Source organism: Cajanus cajan, chromosome 4, assembly GCF_000230855.2.
Source record: "Cajanus cajan strain Asha chromosome 4, NIPB_CcT2T_4, whole genome shotgun sequence".
NCBI lineage: Eukaryota > Viridiplantae > Streptophyta > Magnoliopsida > Fabales > Fabaceae > Cajanus > Cajanus cajan.
In genome coordinates this window covers 4,375,718-4,395,668 of record NC_138520.1, presented here as the reverse complement: position 1 = coordinate 4,395,668, position 19,951 = coordinate 4,375,718, and the positions used below count along the sequence as shown (strand labels likewise).

At 31.7% G+C, this 19,951-nt stretch overlaps 1 protein-coding gene across 1 annotated transcript; it reads right to left on the bottom strand.

Moving 5' to 3' along the window:
• Positions 1 to 672: 672 nt before the first annotated feature.
• On the bottom strand, positions 673 to 8,963 carry LOC109816640 (putative 1-acylglycerol-3-phosphate O-acyltransferase). Its single transcript, XM_020381716.3, has 10 exons — positions 8,842 to 8,963; positions 8,415 to 8,572; positions 7,939 to 8,175; positions 7,405 to 7,451; positions 7,146 to 7,264; positions 6,888 to 7,048; positions 5,214 to 5,323; positions 5,038 to 5,137; positions 1,109 to 1,232; positions 673 to 1,029 (listed from the first exon to the last, which is right to left on the bottom strand). The coding sequence occupies exons 2-10, from the start codon at positions 8,546 to 8,548 to the stop codon at positions 910 to 912; spliced, it is 1,152 nt and encodes a 383-aa protein (XP_020237305.1). The 5' UTR covers positions 8,549 to 8,572; positions 8,842 to 8,963; the 3' UTR covers positions 673 to 909.
• Between the last annotated feature and the right edge of the window lie 10,988 nt (positions 8,964 to 19,951).

Genomic DNA, 19,951 nt, shown 5'->3' with positions numbered 1-19,951 from the left:
ATTTTATGTTGCTTTGCTTGTGTGATAAAATAAATACGATGGCATAGGTTGCATTGCATGACCAAGAACAAAAGCCTGCATTAATGTATTGCTATGAATTCAATTCAATTTAAGTTGTATGATAGTCCCAACGTCTAATGGCCCACAACCAAAAACCCGGAAATTAATAGCTCATGCACTTCTGCACTTGCCAGACTCAGTCACTCGTCGTATTTAGTGCAGTAAACGATGGGTCGTTTTCATTTTTCCATTCAATGGGGTGAAAAGTACAGGGAAACCAGGTGGCTGCCATTGCTTTTTTAAATCTTAGTGAAGTCAGTCCAAGCTTGTGAGTAGGAGTTTATATAATATAAGATATCCATTTACCCATGGTTACACAAGTGCCTCAGTGGCTGGTATAGTTGCTTTCGCACCTGAACTGAAAGCATTGCCGCAGTACCCATTTCTTTCTTGATTGGGACATTTCTTTTTCTTCAATGAAACGAGTTGGGGAAAAGGGTAAAAAACTGTAACTTATTAACCAGGAAAAGTAAGGGCAACTCCTGAGAATTGTGACTGAGGGTCAGGGTCCTCTAATATCAGAGGATATTTTCTCGTCAAAATTATTTTCTCATATAGCACAACATCCTAAAATTGCCTTCACGACATAAATTTATCACAAGCGCACCAAGCTTTAACCATAACAAATTTCAGTTGTGAAATTTCCCCTATAACTCGTTTTTGTTGAAATTGCTATTACAAATATTTCCACTAAAGAAGAATGTTAACCAACACTCTTCTAATACTATTTCTAATATTGGCTGTAATTTATAAACATTCCTCTTCCAGTTTAATGAAACAATTCAACTATGAAATTTAAATAGACAAAAACAAAATATAGACAGGATGGGCACAAAATTAAGACCCAACCTATGCAGAGGTTAGCCCTTCAGGAAGAGATTCATTGTTTGGTGTAAGAAACCTTCGACAAGCATAAAAAACAGCGGAATGGAAGGCAGTTGGGTTGTCAATGAACGCAAAGTGCCCAGCCTGTGCAACAAGTAACTATTTTTAGTTTTAATAATATTAAAAAATATCTCCATATTAGGGGAAATGGGAAAATATATACCTGAGGAACCCTGATGATTTCACATGGAACCTTCATATGCTTCCGAGCTTCTCGGGCACCTTCATAATTCATCCAGTCTTGGAAACCATATATGAAAGTGGTGGGCACCTTCCACTCGGAGGCACTGCAACACCATAGTTACGGGGAATAAAACATTAAAGTCAAGACTCGAGAATAGAGTGGTACATCAAGTAAATGAGGAATCCGTATTTGAAAATACAGAGAAGTAAAGCCTCAAGAAAATTTCGACTAAAGCCCATATATGACATTAACCTTAGAATTTAGGATATTTTCCTAAAATCTGCAGAGTAAAGAAAGTTTCAGTTTGACTAATGGACTCTGTGAACAAATATTTTCGGTATGTTTTCTTTCTAATGCTAGTTAGATATTACCAAGTAAGCCTCTTTCCTACGAAACAGGCTTCAATTTTCGTAAGTCAGCAATAAATCACACTACAAATCCAAGTTCTACTCGTTCACCAAGCATATTATTGATGTACGTTGTCAACAGTTATCTTGATAATGTTAATAAAGGCTAAAACACTAATTGGGTCCCTTATAATAATTGTTTGTTTCAATTTAGTCTCACTTTTATTTTTGGTTTCAATTTGGTCCCAAACTAATTAATTAGTTTCAATTTGGTCCCTTAAAAATTAATTGGTTTCAATTTGGGACTTCCGTCCAAATTATTTAAACGGAGTTAACTTTTGTCCACATGGATGCCACGTAGATGCATACGTGGATACCACGTGGATGCCATGTGGATGTCACGTGGATGACAATTTTTTTTAAAATACCTGGACCCAGAACGGCCCGTTCTGAAACCGGAACGGGCCGTTCTGGTTTCATTTTTGGTGTATTAATTTTGCATTCAGAACGTCCCGTTCCAAATGCAAAATTAACACACAAAAAGTGAAACCAGAACGGCCCGTTCCGGTTTCAGAACGGGCCGTTCCGGTTTTAACTTTTTTTTTAAAATATAAAATATTAATAATTTTACAAAATATATATTATTAATTATATTTTAATTATGTTGTTATATCTAATAAAATAAATATTTTAATAAAAATTAGTAATTTTAAAATTTTTACCATAAAAAATATTTTTCAAAATTATTATATTTTTTAATAAAATTAATAAAGAATATCATAACAATACGATTTTAGTTTCTCCCATTAAAAATTAATAATTTTAATATATATATATATATTGCGAAAAAATATAATGTATATTTCTCTGATTTGGGAAAAATACAAAAGTGGTATAAATAGAATACAAGGGAATAAATCTGCACACTAATCTATCCCTAAAAATTTAGGAAATAATTCTCCCTATAAATTCTGTATCTAAATAATTAAAGGAGGGGAAATAAAATTGATCTTATTAACATTAAATCTTTACAAATCAGAATTGAATATTCTGATTGATATATGCTGATTTTCAACAGATTCTGATTGATATGTGCTGATATCCAACATATATATATAATGTTTTAAAATTAAACAATTATTTATCTATTCAAATTAACATATGTTATAATTTTTGATATTATATCAATAATATTATTAATATATTTATAGATAAACTAATATACTTTTACAAAAATATAAGTATATTAATTAGAAATATATATATATGATCTTATATATTTATATTTTTGTAAAAATATATTAATATATATTAATATATATTTATCAAATTATTAGTTTATTTATAAATATAGGAAAAATATTATTGATATTAATTTATTAATAATATTAAAATATTAATAATATATAAATTTTATTTATTTAGTAATAATAAATATATATCATTTGATACATTACAAAAAATTATAATATATGTTAATTTAAATAAGCAAACAATTATATAGTTTTAAAACATTATATATATATATATATATTAAAATTTTAAAATTATTATATTTTTAATAAGAAAGACTAAAATTGCACAATCATGATATTTGAGAGATTAAAATTATTCAATTAAAAATGGTGAGACTAAAATTACACAACTATAATCTTTTAAAGACTGAAATTACTCAATTAAAACCTTAGGGATCAAAATTGCATAATTATCAAAAATACAATGAAGGCACTATTCTCAGTTTTGGAACGGCCCGTTCTGAATCCAGAACGGGCCGTTCTGATGCACTTTTGGTGTGTTAATTTTGCACCTGGAACGGGCCGTTCCGGATGCAAAACTAAAACACCAAAAGTGCAACCAGAACGGTCTGTTCCGGTTTCAAAACGGGCCGTTCTGGGTCCAGGTGTTTTAAAAAAAAAATTGGTATCCATGTGGCATCCACGTATACATCTACGTGGCATCCACGTGGCTAAAAGTTAACTCCGTTTAAATAATTTAGACGGAAGTCCCACATTGAAACCAATTAATTAATTTGAGACTAAATTGAAACCAATTAATTAGTTTGGGACTAAATTGAAACCAAAAATTAAAATGGGACTAAATTGAAACAAACAATTAATATAAGGGACCAAATTAGTGTTTTAGCCGTTAATAAATAAGTAAAAAAAGACTTAGTTTCGCAATCCTTCCTTTACTTTTTTATCCGTGCTCCTCTAAGGATGCATATATAGTTTGCTTGACAATACGGATGTAAGCAGGTTGGATTCGGCCGGATTTGGATAAACTCACTATCCAATCCAATCAAAAAATTTAATAGGTTGAGTCGGATTTATGAATTTTTTTTTAAATCTAATTCAACACCCAATCATAAATGAGTTGGATTGGATTGGATCAATTGGTTCAATTGGTTCAACATAATTATATTTATTTATTTTTGTAAAATTTTAAATATTTCAAAATAGATGTAAATCATTTGATACATTGTTGCAAATTCAATGTTATCAACCTATAAAACAAACAATAATACAAATTAAATTCTAAAATAAATTTATTAATTTGTTACATTATTACTCAAAAAATCAACATTAATTAATACAAAATAAAATTTAAAATAAATATATTATATTATTACAATGCTATTAACCTAAAACACAAAACTTATTACTAAGTGAGAGTTGCAGTGAGTATTGTTCTAAGCAAATAATCATTCAAATACAATTATTATTATTATTATTATTATTATTATTATTATTATTATTATTATTATAATATATGATCGGGTTGGGTTGGATTGGTAACGGATTGAAAACACAAAATTCGTTATCCAACCCCGTACAGTACCGGGTTTTAATCAGATTGGGTTGGGTATGATCTGAACACTGAAAAAATCTGATCCAAACTCATTGGATTGGTTTAGATCAGTTTGAGTTCGTGGGTTACACCCCTACTTGATGATACAGGATAGGATATGTACAAATCACTAGATGTAGTTTTGACATCGCCAGCAGCGGCTGCTATTTCATTCATAAACAAGGTCTATTGTTTTTATCTAATAGTTTCACATAATGTCAAGAGATTAGTATTTTGACTACACGAAAACAAGAATAATCAAGCCACTAGGAGTAGAATAGAAATGAAGGGCTTAGGAAATTTGGAAGAGGCTACAGGTTCAAACCTCCAATCGTTGTATAAATAAAAAGTACTACCTACTAAGAAGAAAAGAATCATTAAAACGGGAATTTCAAAACATTTTTTCTCTAGCAGGAGTTCCATTTATCTTTGGATCAAACTGACTTCAAGATGTCGAAAGACGCAGTGTTTTTTTAACCAAAGTTACCAAACTGGTGTTCTTAACATGTCTCTAGAAGCAGTGTACTGTATACTGATTTTGTATCTACAATTCTAATTTCTACATACAATTTTTTTTTCCAAGAATGACGTGGTTGTTGAACTACAGATTCCAGAAGACACTACATATGAAATCTGAATAATTTTTTTAGGATAACAAATAATTAGTTGAAGACAAATTCTAATTTAATAATAGAAAGAGAATGATCACCATACCTGAGAAGAAGGGGCATCCTAGCAAATGCTCCAAATGAAAAAATATACTTTAAGCAGAGCTCCCCACTAGCTTTGGCCGCCAATGTGTGGTAAACATAATCTTTAACAGACAGGAGACTAAAATTAGAATGCACTCTTACATCTATACAATATATCAATGTGTTCTTTTGCCAGACCTGTCAGCAACGTTGATTCCTCTTCGGTCAATATTTCCCCAGTTGAATGTGTACCAAACCTAGCACTTGTATACCTGCGGACTATGTTGGGACCCAAAGGACCTAAACCTCTGAAGCAAACATAAATAAAACAAAAAAATTAAATAAAGACAACTTAATAAAATCAAATGATTAACATAACAACAACTAGCAGTACGTTTGGTACTAAAAATGATGATTCCATAGCGAACTTTGTTCTATCATAGAACTACAAATCAACATCCCTTCCCAAAGAGGTGGGATTGGTGATTCCATGCTTCATTGAATGAGATTTAATTACATTTTCACAACATTCCCTCATTTATTTTCAAGAATGAGAATTATTGTTCTGTATTAAAGTTATTATTCATATAATCTTATTTTATGTTTAACCTACCTTTCATCTATTAAATTAATTTTAAATATTTATGTAAAATCTTTAAAGAATAATAATTATGTAAATATGTGAAAATATAAAAATATAACAATGACATAGAAATGCAATTGTGACCCAAAGTTTTATCAAGAAAATGTCATAAAAAATGTATGAAGTACTTTATCCAAAACACGTGCATATTCTCAATTGTTTTCCTACAAAAAATATTTACTCTTTTCTGGCAACATCATTTGTTATTTAAAAAAATAAAATTGAACATTATATATGAGGATTGAAGAGTGTTAATCCTCTTTCCTTTTTTCAGTTAAAAAAAGTCCTCTTTCCCTTTTTTCTAGTAAGGGTATTTATGTCATTTGGATATTCAATCCTGCATTGATTCCAAGGACTAAATAATTGAATGGCTCGGAAGTTATTCCATTCCAAAAGCAAACAAATTGTACATAGGGAATGATCATTCCATTTAAATTAATTTCATTCCATTGCAATTCCATTCCTATTCTGTATAGTTATCAATTCCCGTACCAAATGTGACATAAGTAAACCAAGTGGCAAAGAAAACTAGTGCATTTAAGTTAACCCATATTGCTTGATTTATAAATGGCAAATTGCTCGGATTGAAAATATTATATTTGAATGCTATCAATGGCAAATGGTTTGCAACTCAAGCAACAAGCCCCCTGTTATGCCAAATTACATAGAAGATAAAAATTCTTCCAAAACAATTCCATCCATGATTTAGACTTAGCAATAACACACAGAGCCCATCATTCAATAATGAATAGATCATGTGAATACAAGTCAATGCACTAGTCTACTTTAGTGGCATAAAATTATAATAGATATGAAAGTGAGTCAGAGAAATATTATTAACCTGAACATATAACGAAATGCATTACATTATCACCAAGTGCAACCTTTTATTTTAGTGTCAACTTATTTAAATTAAAAGATTTTAGGTGACTATATGAATCTAGGTACCACAGCAATAATGCCAGTCCAATAATCAGATGCAGATAAGCACTGGTCAAACAGACTTTCTTAAGCCAACAAGTTTGAGATACTACAAAACTCTACTAATATTATGCATGTGATACACATTGAGGCAGGCACAAGAACTGAAATAACAATAAATAAATAAATAAAAACCTATATTTTACGATGAACCTTCATCAAACCCTCAATACTAGCATTGCAAAGCACGTTTCACCTGATGAACTAACTTACACTTGAGAAAAGAGAAACGAGACAAGAAGTTTTACCTGATAATTTTTTGAGGTGTAAAATTGGATTCCCATAGATGGTTCAGAACTGCTCCCTTCCATGTTGAGCGAAACTTGGTAAACCACTCAGGCTTTGCATCTGATTCTGATGAAAACCCAGCAGGCCCAACCAAAATCAAGTGTTGTACGTGCTCAGGGTGCTATATTAAAAAGATTACAATAGACATCAGAACGATCAAGAAGAGGAAATAAAGTGAAAATATTTAGTATTTTAGTGCAATGTGGGAAGAGATTCACCTTGAGCGCATATTTAGAAGCAACATAGCCACCAAAAGAGTGTCCAAGTAGTATAAAATTGCTCAAGTTTTTGGCTTTTCTCCATTCCTCAAAAGAATCAATGAACCATGCCTCAGTTTCTGCATGATCAACAACAAATTGTGATTTATAAGAGGTTGCCACAGTTACGACTTCTAAGTTGAGCAACAGAGTATAACTTTACAATTCCAATTCCAGATCAACTGCAACATTGCATTCTTAAATGTAATTCTTAATTAACCTTCAGTGCTTTTGCATGTGAAATCAGGTCTGCTTGATCCACCCCATCTGCAAAACAAGTTTTGGAGTAGGCAGTGAGGAAAAGACACAATCATCCGTGCAGGGCAAAAGAAAAAAACTAAAAAAAAGCCCAGGGTAGAAGATGCAGCAGACCTATTAAAGGTCCCAGCCCAAATAGGCTTGACAATTAGGTACTCGCCCTTTAAATGTTATATCTAATTCACTTAATTTTTCCAAGGGAGAAATGCTAAGAACACATTCTCCAACACTCTTTTGAACACACTTCCTTCTATTGGTTGAAATCATTAAATTTTGTGGGTCCTAGATCTAAATTAATGATTCTCTCATGGTTTTAAAATTTTCAATAAATTTTATCCAACAAAAAAGAGTGTGTCAAAGACTGTATTGCTAGCACTCCTAACTCCTTCTTCCAGGAACAAAATGGAGCACAAAACCAGAAAAGTACTTTGAAACAATAAGTCAACAACAATGAACAGTGGGGACATTAGGATGAAGAAAAGCATAACTCACTCACCCAAGTTGATCAACAGCAATGACTCTAAATCGAGAGGCAAGCACATCAAAGTTGCGAAAAAAGAACCCTTGGGAAGCAGCATAACCATGAATCATCACAAGCGTAGGAGAGTCAGGTTTACTGTCAAAGGTAACGGTGTTAATAAACCGCGGCTCATTGCTGGATGACCGGAACCATGTCACTTTGGAGCCAGGAGGACCAGAACCTATATTAACATGCTCTTGAACATAACCAGTCCTGCCATAACCATAGAAAATTAATAGTCAATCGCACATAAAAATTCAGAGTATAAACTTTTCTTTTACGCATAGCAACATAAGAACCTGTTCACATTATCACCAGACCCACCTAGTAGTTCATTCAGAGTATAAACTACTATTTAATATTAATAGCAAATAGCAATCAATCCCCGAAAATTTAAGAGGCGAATAACTCTGAAGTTTAGGGTTAACAAAAAGGGATTTAAAATTACTTACTTGACAACGGAAAGAAGGCGCTTCTCGGCAGCGATGATATGATCCACTGAAGTGGGAATCCAACGAGGCCATAACCTGAAGCTTTTCGTTTTGGACGTTAATCCGACATCGTTTTTGCTTATCTCTTCCGCCATTGTTATGAATCTCCGGCGCTACTCCTTCAAAATTGATTCGATAATGAATTTACGAACGATAGATTGCAGAACACGCAATAGCAAAACAAGAGGCTTAAAATAACAACAGTGGTTTAGACTTTAACGCGTAATTAATAAACAGAATTGTAAAATATAATCGTCCTCGTCAATGAATACGTTACGATATGGTAAAGTATAATAATAAAATGAAAAAAGGTTGAATTTATATGTGAAAGCAATGAAACAGTTTTGTAAAGTAATCATCGAAACAAATTGCAGGAAAAAGTGCTTACGCGAGCAGTGACGCAGATCCATGGCGAGGCACCGACGCTTATCCTTGAATCGAATAATAGAAATTAAAGTCTTTTTGGCAAGCAAAGGGGAAGATTCCTATTACTTTCTTTTATACTATTAGGTTCCGTTTCTCTATATTTAATATGCTTAATTTTTAAACTTTAAGATGTTAAATTCAAGTTCTAAATTTAGTTAACTTTTAATATTATTTTTTATTATATAAAAATTTAAAGATAAAATAGTCTAAAAAATTATATACATAAATAAGATATCCTTTTATAATAAATAATAATATAAAGGTAATATAGTTAAAAAATTATATACATAAAAATAAAATATTTATTTTATAATAAATATATATAATAGCTTCCAAATAATATACACATTGATTAATTATTGAGATTTTATAAGATATCAATAGAGGTATTTTATGTCTTTAATAAAAAATTAAAATTATTAATATTTATTAAATCAATTGATTTTGTATTTAGTTTCATATTTTAAAATTTTGAGTTTGAGTTTTAAATATGTAAAAAAAAATTATTATTTAAAAATTTAAGAGTGGGATTGTTTAAAAAATATATACAATATGTAAAGGGAGTTATAATAATACTGATGTAACTTTTACTTTACACCGCTCAATAACTTTATATTAAATGCGAATTTTGTAAACCCAACCGTTAGATTGAAAGTTCATATCACTTAAATCATATATACAAAATTTTATATTAATTCAAGATGATTTGATACTTCATTTTTATAAAATAAAATTGATGTAATATATTCATTTCAAAATATACTAAAATATGAATGGTTTGATCACCTTTAAATTATTGTTCAATTTTAACAAAATTTGATATACATATATAAAGTGATATGAACTTTCAATCTAACGATTAGATTTACAAAATTCACATTTAATATAAAATTATTAAGCGGTGTAAAACTTGGTAAAAGTTACACCGGTGTAATTATAACCCCCTCATATATATATATATATATATATATATATATATATATATATATATATATATATATTATAAATATATGTTAAAGATGTATTAGGTAAAATAGTAGATATGTATATTATTCGTTTTAAATTTATACTCCATGGGAATTCCTATATTATTTGTTTTTAAGAAAATATTAAATAGTTGTAAATAAAAATATATACTTTTATTATAAATAAAAAAATAAGTATATTATATTAAATATTTAAAATCTTTTTTAAAAAGGTAAAATTTAAAACGGTCCAAAATTTATATATTAAATTTAATTCTAAAGTACCTTTTATTTTTAATTAAAATATAATACATGTCAAAGTAGCTTTTATAATACCATTTAATCATAAGCAAAAGTAATCATATTTATGATAACCATTATAAAAGTTATTTAAATAATGATTTATTATTAACAGTGTAAATTTTTTATAGTGTAAATTGAAATTAAATTCTTGTGAAAGATTATATATTTTCAAGATTAATTTCTATTGGTGTTAAAAGATTCCACAAAAGAATCCCAGGTGTTGTACTTGAACTAGACTCTGAACCGAAACTGCACGAGACTGACAAGTCATGGATGTGGCAACGGTGGATATGAAGCTGTAATGGTGCCCTGGTGGTATTTTTTTTTTATTTAATTTTTTCCTTTGGGAGTTTACCAGTTGGGTTGGGAGAGACAAAAGTTTAGAGTCTGACATGCTTTTGATTTTATTTTTAATTTTAATGAGTTGTCAATTTTTAGTGGTTGTGTGCAAAATGTGACGTGTTTTGTCGCATACAAGAATTACTCTAAAATTTGTCAATTCTTTCCCTGGTTGGGATGTATCAAAACTTATGCCTTTTCTAATAAAAGTGGACAAGTACCAACTTGGAAATAGCCATAAAGTGCAAGTTTTGTTTAGGGATATTAAAATTATCCGGGAGTATGACCACATAAATGATGATATGTGTTAATTTTGTCAGAACTTATATTTTTTAAAAATATTTTAATATTTTTTATTTAACCCATATTAATTTATAACTTTTTAAATAATAGTCCCTAGCCTATTTAAATATGTTTTATCTTCTTCATTTTCTTACCCATTTCATTTTCATTTTTGTTCTCCTTAAGCCTCCATCGGAATCCGAAGCCACCGATTCAAGATCGTTGTCGCTGCCGCCGGATTCTTCCCGGAGCTCTTGCTTCGCTTGTTGAATTACATTCAAGTTGCCCATAAGGTTGAAATTCAAAATCGCGGAGATGGAAGAACTGTTCTCCAACATGCTCCTACGAGAATCTTCCATCACAATGCTTATGTTCCGGTCCCACTCCGTGCCGTTTCTCAACTGCACTGCGGCGGCGACAGTAGCAGCAATAGAGGTGGAGAACATGCTAGGGTTGAAGTAATTCTCACGGAAATAGTGCGACAGCGCAGACATGGTGGAGTCGGAGCTGCGGAGGGAGATGTTGAGAGAGGTGAAGTTGGCGGGGATGGTGTCGGTGCCGAAGCCAGAGATGTGTCAAAGAGAAGAGAAAAAATGAAAATGAAACGGGTAGGGAGATGAAGAAGATAAAACATATTTAAATAGGCCGGAGGCTATTATTTAAAATGTTATAAATTAATGAGGGTTAAATAGCAAATATTAAAACATTCTTAAAAAATATAAGTTCTGACAAAATTAACACATGTCATCGTTTATGTGGTCCTAGTCACAGAAAGTTTTGGCACCCCCTAAACAAAACTTGCACCAAAGGAAATGCCTAAAATAAAATTAAAAAAAAGTGGGACATGTCTGCTGCATCTCTATTTGAATAAGTTTAATATTAAAAATAGAATATTTTTCGTTGTATACATTTCTACAAGATATATACTTCAAGTCAAACAATTTCAATGTTTTTAAACAGACATAAAAATTTTCATAAAATATCTATCAGACATTATCAATGTTAATTTTTCACTCAATTGAATGTGGATGAGAAGATCAGTCTCTCTCACCCACAACATCTCCTTCTCATAGAGATTTCCCTAAGGCATTCTTCTAATTGATGAATATTGTCCTAATGCATCTTTCAATGAGTTTGCCTTATGGTATCTCTTTCCTTTTTTCCTCTCCACCACTCATAAGAAGACTCGACACAGGGTAAGGGTAAGCCTCTGTTCACCATTTATATCCTTTGTTTAAAAAAAAAAGAATGTTTAAGCCGCACATCTAGATGATTTTGTCTGTGTGATTATTATATGTGCAGAGATACAGATATCAACTTGTGTTTTAAGCATGTTATTAAAGTTAAACTGTTCGTACTTTAAGTATATATATAGTTCTCTTGCTTAATATGGAATTTTTATCGAAGGTTTACTAGCATATGTGTGAGGCTAAGAAAATTGGATTATAATTTCTTGCTAATATAATTAGTTGTTTGGTTAGGTTACAGTGTTTTGCAGTTTGCTTTTTCACATTGGGTCATGCCAAGAGAAATATATTCAATATAACCATGTAAAATTGTTCATAACAAACTGCTTGGTGTTTTGCAATTTGATGTATCACATTACCTTTTTGATAAATTAACTGATGGTAGTAGCTCTAAGAACAATGTTAGGCACACACATCACTTCATAGTTTCAAGCTTCTAAATTTATCATCATCTTATTATAATTCTATAATGTTGTACTTTTTTAAGTCTGTACAGTACTTTACTCTCTTTTTGTCATTTTCACATGATGCATTCTCGTTCAAGTGATGGGTAGCAAGCTTTATTTTGCCTCAATTTTGTAGTGTAGTAATAACTGAAGATCTGCTTAAGGGGGATTGGTTCTTAGTGATATGCTTGTTGTACATTGTTGTCCATCTTCACATTCATCACGAACAAGAATCTTCTATCTGATATGAAAATTATACAATCACAAAAATTAACAATAACCTGAGACGTGTGATGGTACTGTCCTTAAGGACTTATCCGCGTGATCCGCAAGTCCCCCAAGATATAACGGGTTCTTGTTAGAAAATATTAAATAACACTATAATGTGACTCATGTGAATTAAGAGCTTAAACGTGATTTAATAAAATAAAAGGACTTATTGACAAATATGGGAAGTTATTATTTTCAAAATTTATAACTGCTGATAACTAACTTGATGGAAGTTAGTTGAATAAGAGGAACTATTTGAGTTCTATCTCTGCCATATGAAACATCTCTCATTGTTTTACCATCAAAGAAAGTGATGTGAGAATATGAAGCATGGAAAGAGATAGATTGGGAAAATGTGATTGAAGAACTTATTCTCATTACAGTTGTCATGGATCAAGGTAAGTCTTTCTTACTATTATAAATGTATGTGAGAATCATAAATTCTAAGATCTTTATGGTATGCAGTAGTTTTCTTAAATCGTGAATGATATATGAAGGCTACAACTTACATGTGGTATCAGAACATGTTTTGTGAAATTTATGATTCTCCACTAATTAATGATGTTTTTCCAATTTTATGAATCCTAATTCTAATCGAAAATGGGTCAAGAACCATATTTTTTGTTGTGCATATTGAGAATGGTTTCAATTTGAAATGTCCCTTAAAATCGATCCTGTTACGAGAACCATCATATTATGGATTGTTATCAATTGCTTAAAATATATATATATTGAATTTAAATGGAATTGCCGAATCATTTTCTTCATTGTGAATTTCAATTTCAATTGGAAATTAATTGGAATCGTGCTATTATGTTTTCGCTGTGCTTCTCGGAATTGTTTTCAATTTGGAATTGCTTGAAATGAAATTAAGAACCTTCCTGTACCTAAAATTCAATTTGACATGTAATTGGTTGCAATATTGTCAATGATTATATTTATATATGATGTGATTAGAATTAAGGGAATTTAGTCTCATTTAACTAATACGCACAGTTACAACATGTGTGTGTATTTTGCTCAGAATTGTATTTATTTTGGGATTAAATGTATGATAGATTTGTAATCATCAAAGTGGTCAAATCTTTATGTTTTAGTTAATTCCAAATTAATAATAAATTTTATTTCAATTACCCATAGAATGGATGCTAAATTATAAATTATTGATTTATGGGTTGATTGAAGTTTATTATTATAAGATGTTTATGGATCACCCAAAGGTTGATTAGTTATTTTTATAATTAATGGATATGACTGTTGGTAGTGAGTATGCACTATTAGCTTTATTTACATATCCAAAGATAATAAGTATTTCTAATTAATGCATATATCTTATCAAATAATGTTAATATTATTAACATCATTATGTTTTGTGTATTAATGTATCACCCAAAGGAAAACATTAGTATGCATAGAATGCTTGTTTGTTGTTTGAATTTGTATCGTATGTTTAATTTATGACTCAAAGTAATAATGTTAAGCATGTGTTAATTGCAGTATCTGTTCCTGTATCTTTGCATTCTCATGCTATGTCTGTTTCGGTCTTTAATGGGTTGAATTTCTCTGATTGGAGGGAACAAATCCAATTTCACTTAGGTGTGTTGGATCTTGATTTAGCTATTCAAGTTGAAAAACCTACTGCTATTACTGATGATAACAGCAATGAAGAGAAAGTCCATTATAAGGCTTGGGAAAAATCAAACAGACTTAGCCTGATATTTATGCGAATGAGCATAGAAAATAACATTAAGTCTGCTCTTCCCAAAACTGAAAGTGCAAAAGAGTTTATGAAATTTGTGGAAGAGCGCTCCCAAATTGCTGATAAGTTTTTTGCTGGGACATTAATGAGTACCTTAACCACCATGAAGTTTGATGGTTCTCGTACTATGCATGAACATGTCATTGAGATGACAAACATTGCAGCAAGACTTAAGTCTCTTGGAATGGCAGTAGTTGAAAATTTCCTTGTGCAGTTTATTTTGATCTCATTACTGTCTGAGTATGGTCCTTTCCAAATGAACTATAATACCATGAAAGATAAATGGAATGTGCATGAATTGCACAATATGTTAGTTCAAGAGGAAACCAGACTTAAGAATTAAGGAAATCACTCCATTCATTATGTGAATAATCAGGGAGCTGGAAAGAAAGTTAATAAGAAACATGGAAAGGGAAAGGGACCATTAAAGATTGATGAGTCCTCTACTAAAATCCAGAAGAAAACTGACAAATGTCATTTCTGTGGGAAGTTTGGTCATTTCCAGAAGGATTGCCCAAAACATAAAGCTTGGTTCGAAAAGAAAGGTGAGCATAATGCTTATGAATGTTTCGAATCTAATTTAACTAAAGTTCCCCATAATACTTGGTGGATTGATTCTGGATGTACAAATCATGTTTCTAATATGATACAGGGATTCCTTACAACCTGAACCATAAGCCCAAATAAGAAGTTTGTCTTCATGGGGAATAGAGTGAAAGTTCTGGTGGAAGCCGTCAGGACTTATCGTTTAATCCTTGACACTGGATTTCATTTAGACTTGTTTGATACTTTTTATGTACCTAGTATTTCTAGGAATTTAGTTTCCTTGTCTAAACTTGATGTTGCTGGATACTCTTTTAGGTTTGGGAATAATTGTTTAAGTTTATATAAGCGTAATTGTATGATTGGATCTGGTACACTTTGTGATGGTTTATATAAATTGAATCTTGATAATTTATATGCTGAAACTCTTATGACATTGCATCATAATGTTGGCACTAAACGTAGTTTAGTGAATGAACGTTCTGCTTACTTGTGGCATAAGCGTTTGGGACACATTTCCAACGAAAGGATACAAAAGATTAGTAAAGAATGAAATTCTTTCAAATTTAGATTTTACTGATCTAAATGTATGTGTGGATTGTATTAAAGGTAACAAACAAAACACACAAAGAAAGGAGCCACAAGAAGCACTCAGCTTCTTGAAATTATACACACTGATATATGTGGACCTTTTGATGTTAATTCTTTCAATAAAGAAAAGTACTTTATCACTTTTATTGATGACTTTTCACATTATGGGTATGTCTATTTACTGAATGAGAAATCTCAAGCAGTGAATGCCTTGGAAATTTATATAAATGAAGTGGAAAGGCAATTAGACAGAAAGGTGAAAATTGTCAGGTCAGATAGAGGTGGTGAGTATTTTGGAATATATGATGAGAGCGGACAACATCCTGGTCCATTTGCTAAGTTCCTTGAAAAGTGTGATATTTGTGCTCAATACACAATGTCAGGTACACCACAACAAAATGGTGTTTCAGAAAGGCCTAATCGAACCTTAATGGATATGGTTAGGAGCATGTTAAGTAATTCATCTTTACCTGTATCATTGTGGATGTATGCTTTAAAAACTGCCATGTATTTGTTAAACAAGGTTCCTAGTAAGGCAGTTCAAAAGACACCTTTTGAGTTGTTGACAGGTAGGAAACCCAGTTTAAGACACCTACATGTTTGGGGTTGTCAGGCAGAAATTAGAATATACAATTCGCAAGAAAAGAAACTGGATGCAAGAACAATCAGTGGGTATTTCATTGGTTATTCAGTAAAATCAAAAGAGTATATGTTTTACTGTCCTACCCATAGTACAAGAATTGTTGAAACTGGAAATGTCAGGTTCATTGAAAATGGTGAAATCAATGGGAGTGAAACTTCATAAAATGTGGAGATTAAGGAAGTTAGAGTACAAGTTCCTTTAACTAGTGCTTCTACTTCAAGAATTGTTGTTCCCCATGTTGTTGAACCAAACAACAATCAAGAAGAACAACAAATTAATGATCATGTGGTTAACAATGAACCTATAGTAGAACAACCATAAGAAATAGTATTAAGAAGATCTCAAAGGAAAAAAAGATCTGCTATTTCAAATGACTATGTGATTTATCTACAAGAGTCAGAAAATGACTTAAGCATTGATAATGATCCAGTTTCATTTTTAGAAGCTATTAATGGTGATAATTCTAAAAAATGGTTAGAATCCATGAATGATGAGCTTAAATCAATGGCACAAAATGATGTATGGGACCTTGTGGAATTGCCTGAAGGGTGCAAGAGAGTTGGGTGTAAATGGGTCTTTAAGACTAAGTGTGACTCTCATGGCAATATCGAATGACACAAGACTCGACTTGTTGCCAAAATTTTTACTCAAAAGGATGGCATTGATTATAAGGAAACCTTTACTCCGGTTTCTGAGAAAGATTCTTTCAGAATTATCATGGCATTAGTAGCTCATTATGACCTTGAGTTACATCAAATGGATGTTAAAACTGTCTTTTTGAATGTGAATTTAGAAGAGAATGTTTATATGGACCAACCAGTGGGGTTCATTGAAGAAGGAAAGGAACATATGGTGTGTAAACTTAAGAAATCAATATATGGACTTAAACAAGCTTCCCGACAGGTATATTAAGTTTAATGATACTATTATATCCTTTGGATTTAAGGAAAACACCGTTGATCGGTGTATATATCTGAAGGTTAGTGGGAGCAAGTTTATATTTCTAATTCTATATGTTGATGACATCTTGCTTGCAACTAATGATCTTGGTCTATTAAGTGAGACTAAGAAGTTTCTCTCTAATAACTTTGAAATGAAAGATATGGGTGAGGCAGGCTATGTGATAGGAATAGAAATATTCCGTGATAGATCACAAGGATTGTTAGGCTTGTCTTAGAAAGCCTATATTAATAAAGTTTTAGAGAGATTCAGAATGGATACATGTTCAGCATCTCCCGTTCCAATACAGAAAGGAGACAAATTTAGTCTTATGCAATGTCCAAAGAATGATTTGGAAAGAAAATAGATGGAAAATATCCCTTATGCATCTATTGTTAGGAGTTTAATGTATGTTCAAACATGTACAAGGCTAGATATTAGCTTTGCAGTTGGTATGCTTGGTAGATACCAAAGTAATTCGGGATTGGATCATTGAAAAGCTGCAAAGAAAGTCTTAAGATACTTGCAAGGGACAAAGGATCACATGCTTACTTATAAGAAATCTGATCATCTTGAGGTGATTGGATATACAGATTCAGATTTTGCCAATTGTATAGATACAAGAAAGTCTATATTTGGTTATGTGTATCTTTTAGCCGGAGGAGCAATTTCATGGAAGAGTGCAAAGCAGACAGTCATTGTTGCATCCACTATGGAGGTTGAATTTGTGGCATGCTTTGAGGCCACAGTTCAGACTAATTGGTTGCGAAATTTTATTTCGGGACTTGGAGTAGTTGACAGTATTGCCAAGCCGTTAAAAATTTATTGTGATAATTCTGCAACTGTTTTCTTTTCTAAAAACGACAAGTATTCCAAAGGTGCTAAGCATATAGAATTGAAATACTTTGTTGTTAAAGAAGAAGTTCAAAAACAAAGAGTGTCAATGGAACATATTAGCACTAATCTTATGATTGCTGACCCTTTAACAAAAGGGTTACCGTCCAAAGTATTTACTGGCCATGTAGAGAATATGGGCATTATGTCTACTATTGAATGTTGAATGTTAATGTTGTTATTAATGCCTATTTGACACTCTGAGCTCATTTAATATACAAGTTTCTGAAATTTGTGTTTTCTACTTTATGTATATGGATGCAAATTATGATGCAGAAAACATATTATGTGTTTATTAATGAAAGAGTGACTTTATGTTTGAACCCATAGTAAACTTATCATTTTACGGTCATATTAAGGAGAAGAATAATATAGTAATACATGGAAGGAAATGTGTTGATTGAATGACATATAACCGTCATGACTCTTATTATTTTTGTATCTTTAATTATGACTAATGATGGAGCCAATTTATCTAAGGTCTTTAATGCGCATTATGATTTATGTAATTATTAAATCATTAAGTGTTATGACATCACGAGTCAAGTGGGAGAATGTTAGAAAATATTAAATAACATTATAATGTGACTCATGTAAATTAAGAGTTTAAACGTGATTTAATAAAATAAAAGGACTTATTGGCAAATATGGGAAGTTATTATTTTCAAAATTTATAACCACCGATAACTAACTTGATGGAAGTTAGTTGAATAAGAGGAACTATTTGGGTTCTATCCCTACCATATGAAACATCTCTCATTGTTTTACCATCAAAGAAAGTGATGTGAGAATATGAAGCATGGAAAGAGATAGATTGGGAAAATGTGATTGAAGAACTTATTTTCATTACGGTTGTCATGGATCAAGGTAAGTCTTTCTTACTATTATAAATGTATGTGAGAATTATAAATTATAAGATCCTTATGGTACGCAGTAGTTTTCTTAAATCATGAATGATATATGAAGGCTACAACTTACAGTTCTTGAAGGAAATTGATTCCGTGTCCATTGCATTACAAATCAGAGTAATATATACCAGATACAAGCGCCAAGATAGGCTATAAAATAGCTAACTAATGGCTGAAATTATGGTAACAAATATTGACTAGCTAAATAAAGATATATACAAGTAATAAGAGAATATATGCTAAATATATTCTAACACACCCCCTCAGTCGAAGCGGGAGGCTCTCGTATGCTTAGACTGTCCCTGAAATCATTAAATAGAACGCGCGGAAGCCCTTTTGTGAAAATATCAGCAATTTGGTAACGGGACGGCACATGAAGCACACGGACTTCGCCACGAGCCACTTTCTCACGAACGAAGTGAATATCCATCTCAATGTGTTTGGTGCGTTGATGTTGAACAGGATTGCCGGATAAGTATATCGCACTCACATTGTCACAGTAAACTAGAGTAGCCTTTTGAATGGGACAATGCAACTCTAGAAGCAGGTTTCTGATCCAGCAAGAATCAGAAACAACATTAGCCACACCCCTGTATTCCGCCTCGGCACTACTGCGGGAGAGAGTATGCTGCCGTTTGGAAGACCAAGATATCAGATTATCCCCGAGGAAAACACAATACCCAGAAGTGGAACGACGGGTGTCAGGACACCCACCCCAATCAGCATCTGTATAAGAGATTAGTCTATCAATGGTGGATTTGTACAAATGCAAACCATGGGATAAAGTACCCTGAAGGTAGCGTATGATACGCTTGAGAGCACGCATATGCTCATTTGTCGGAGCATGCATATGAAGACAAATCTGCTGCACGGCATAAGATATATCAGGCCGAGTGAAAGTAAGATATTGAAGAGCCCCTGCAAGACTGCGATATTTGGTTGG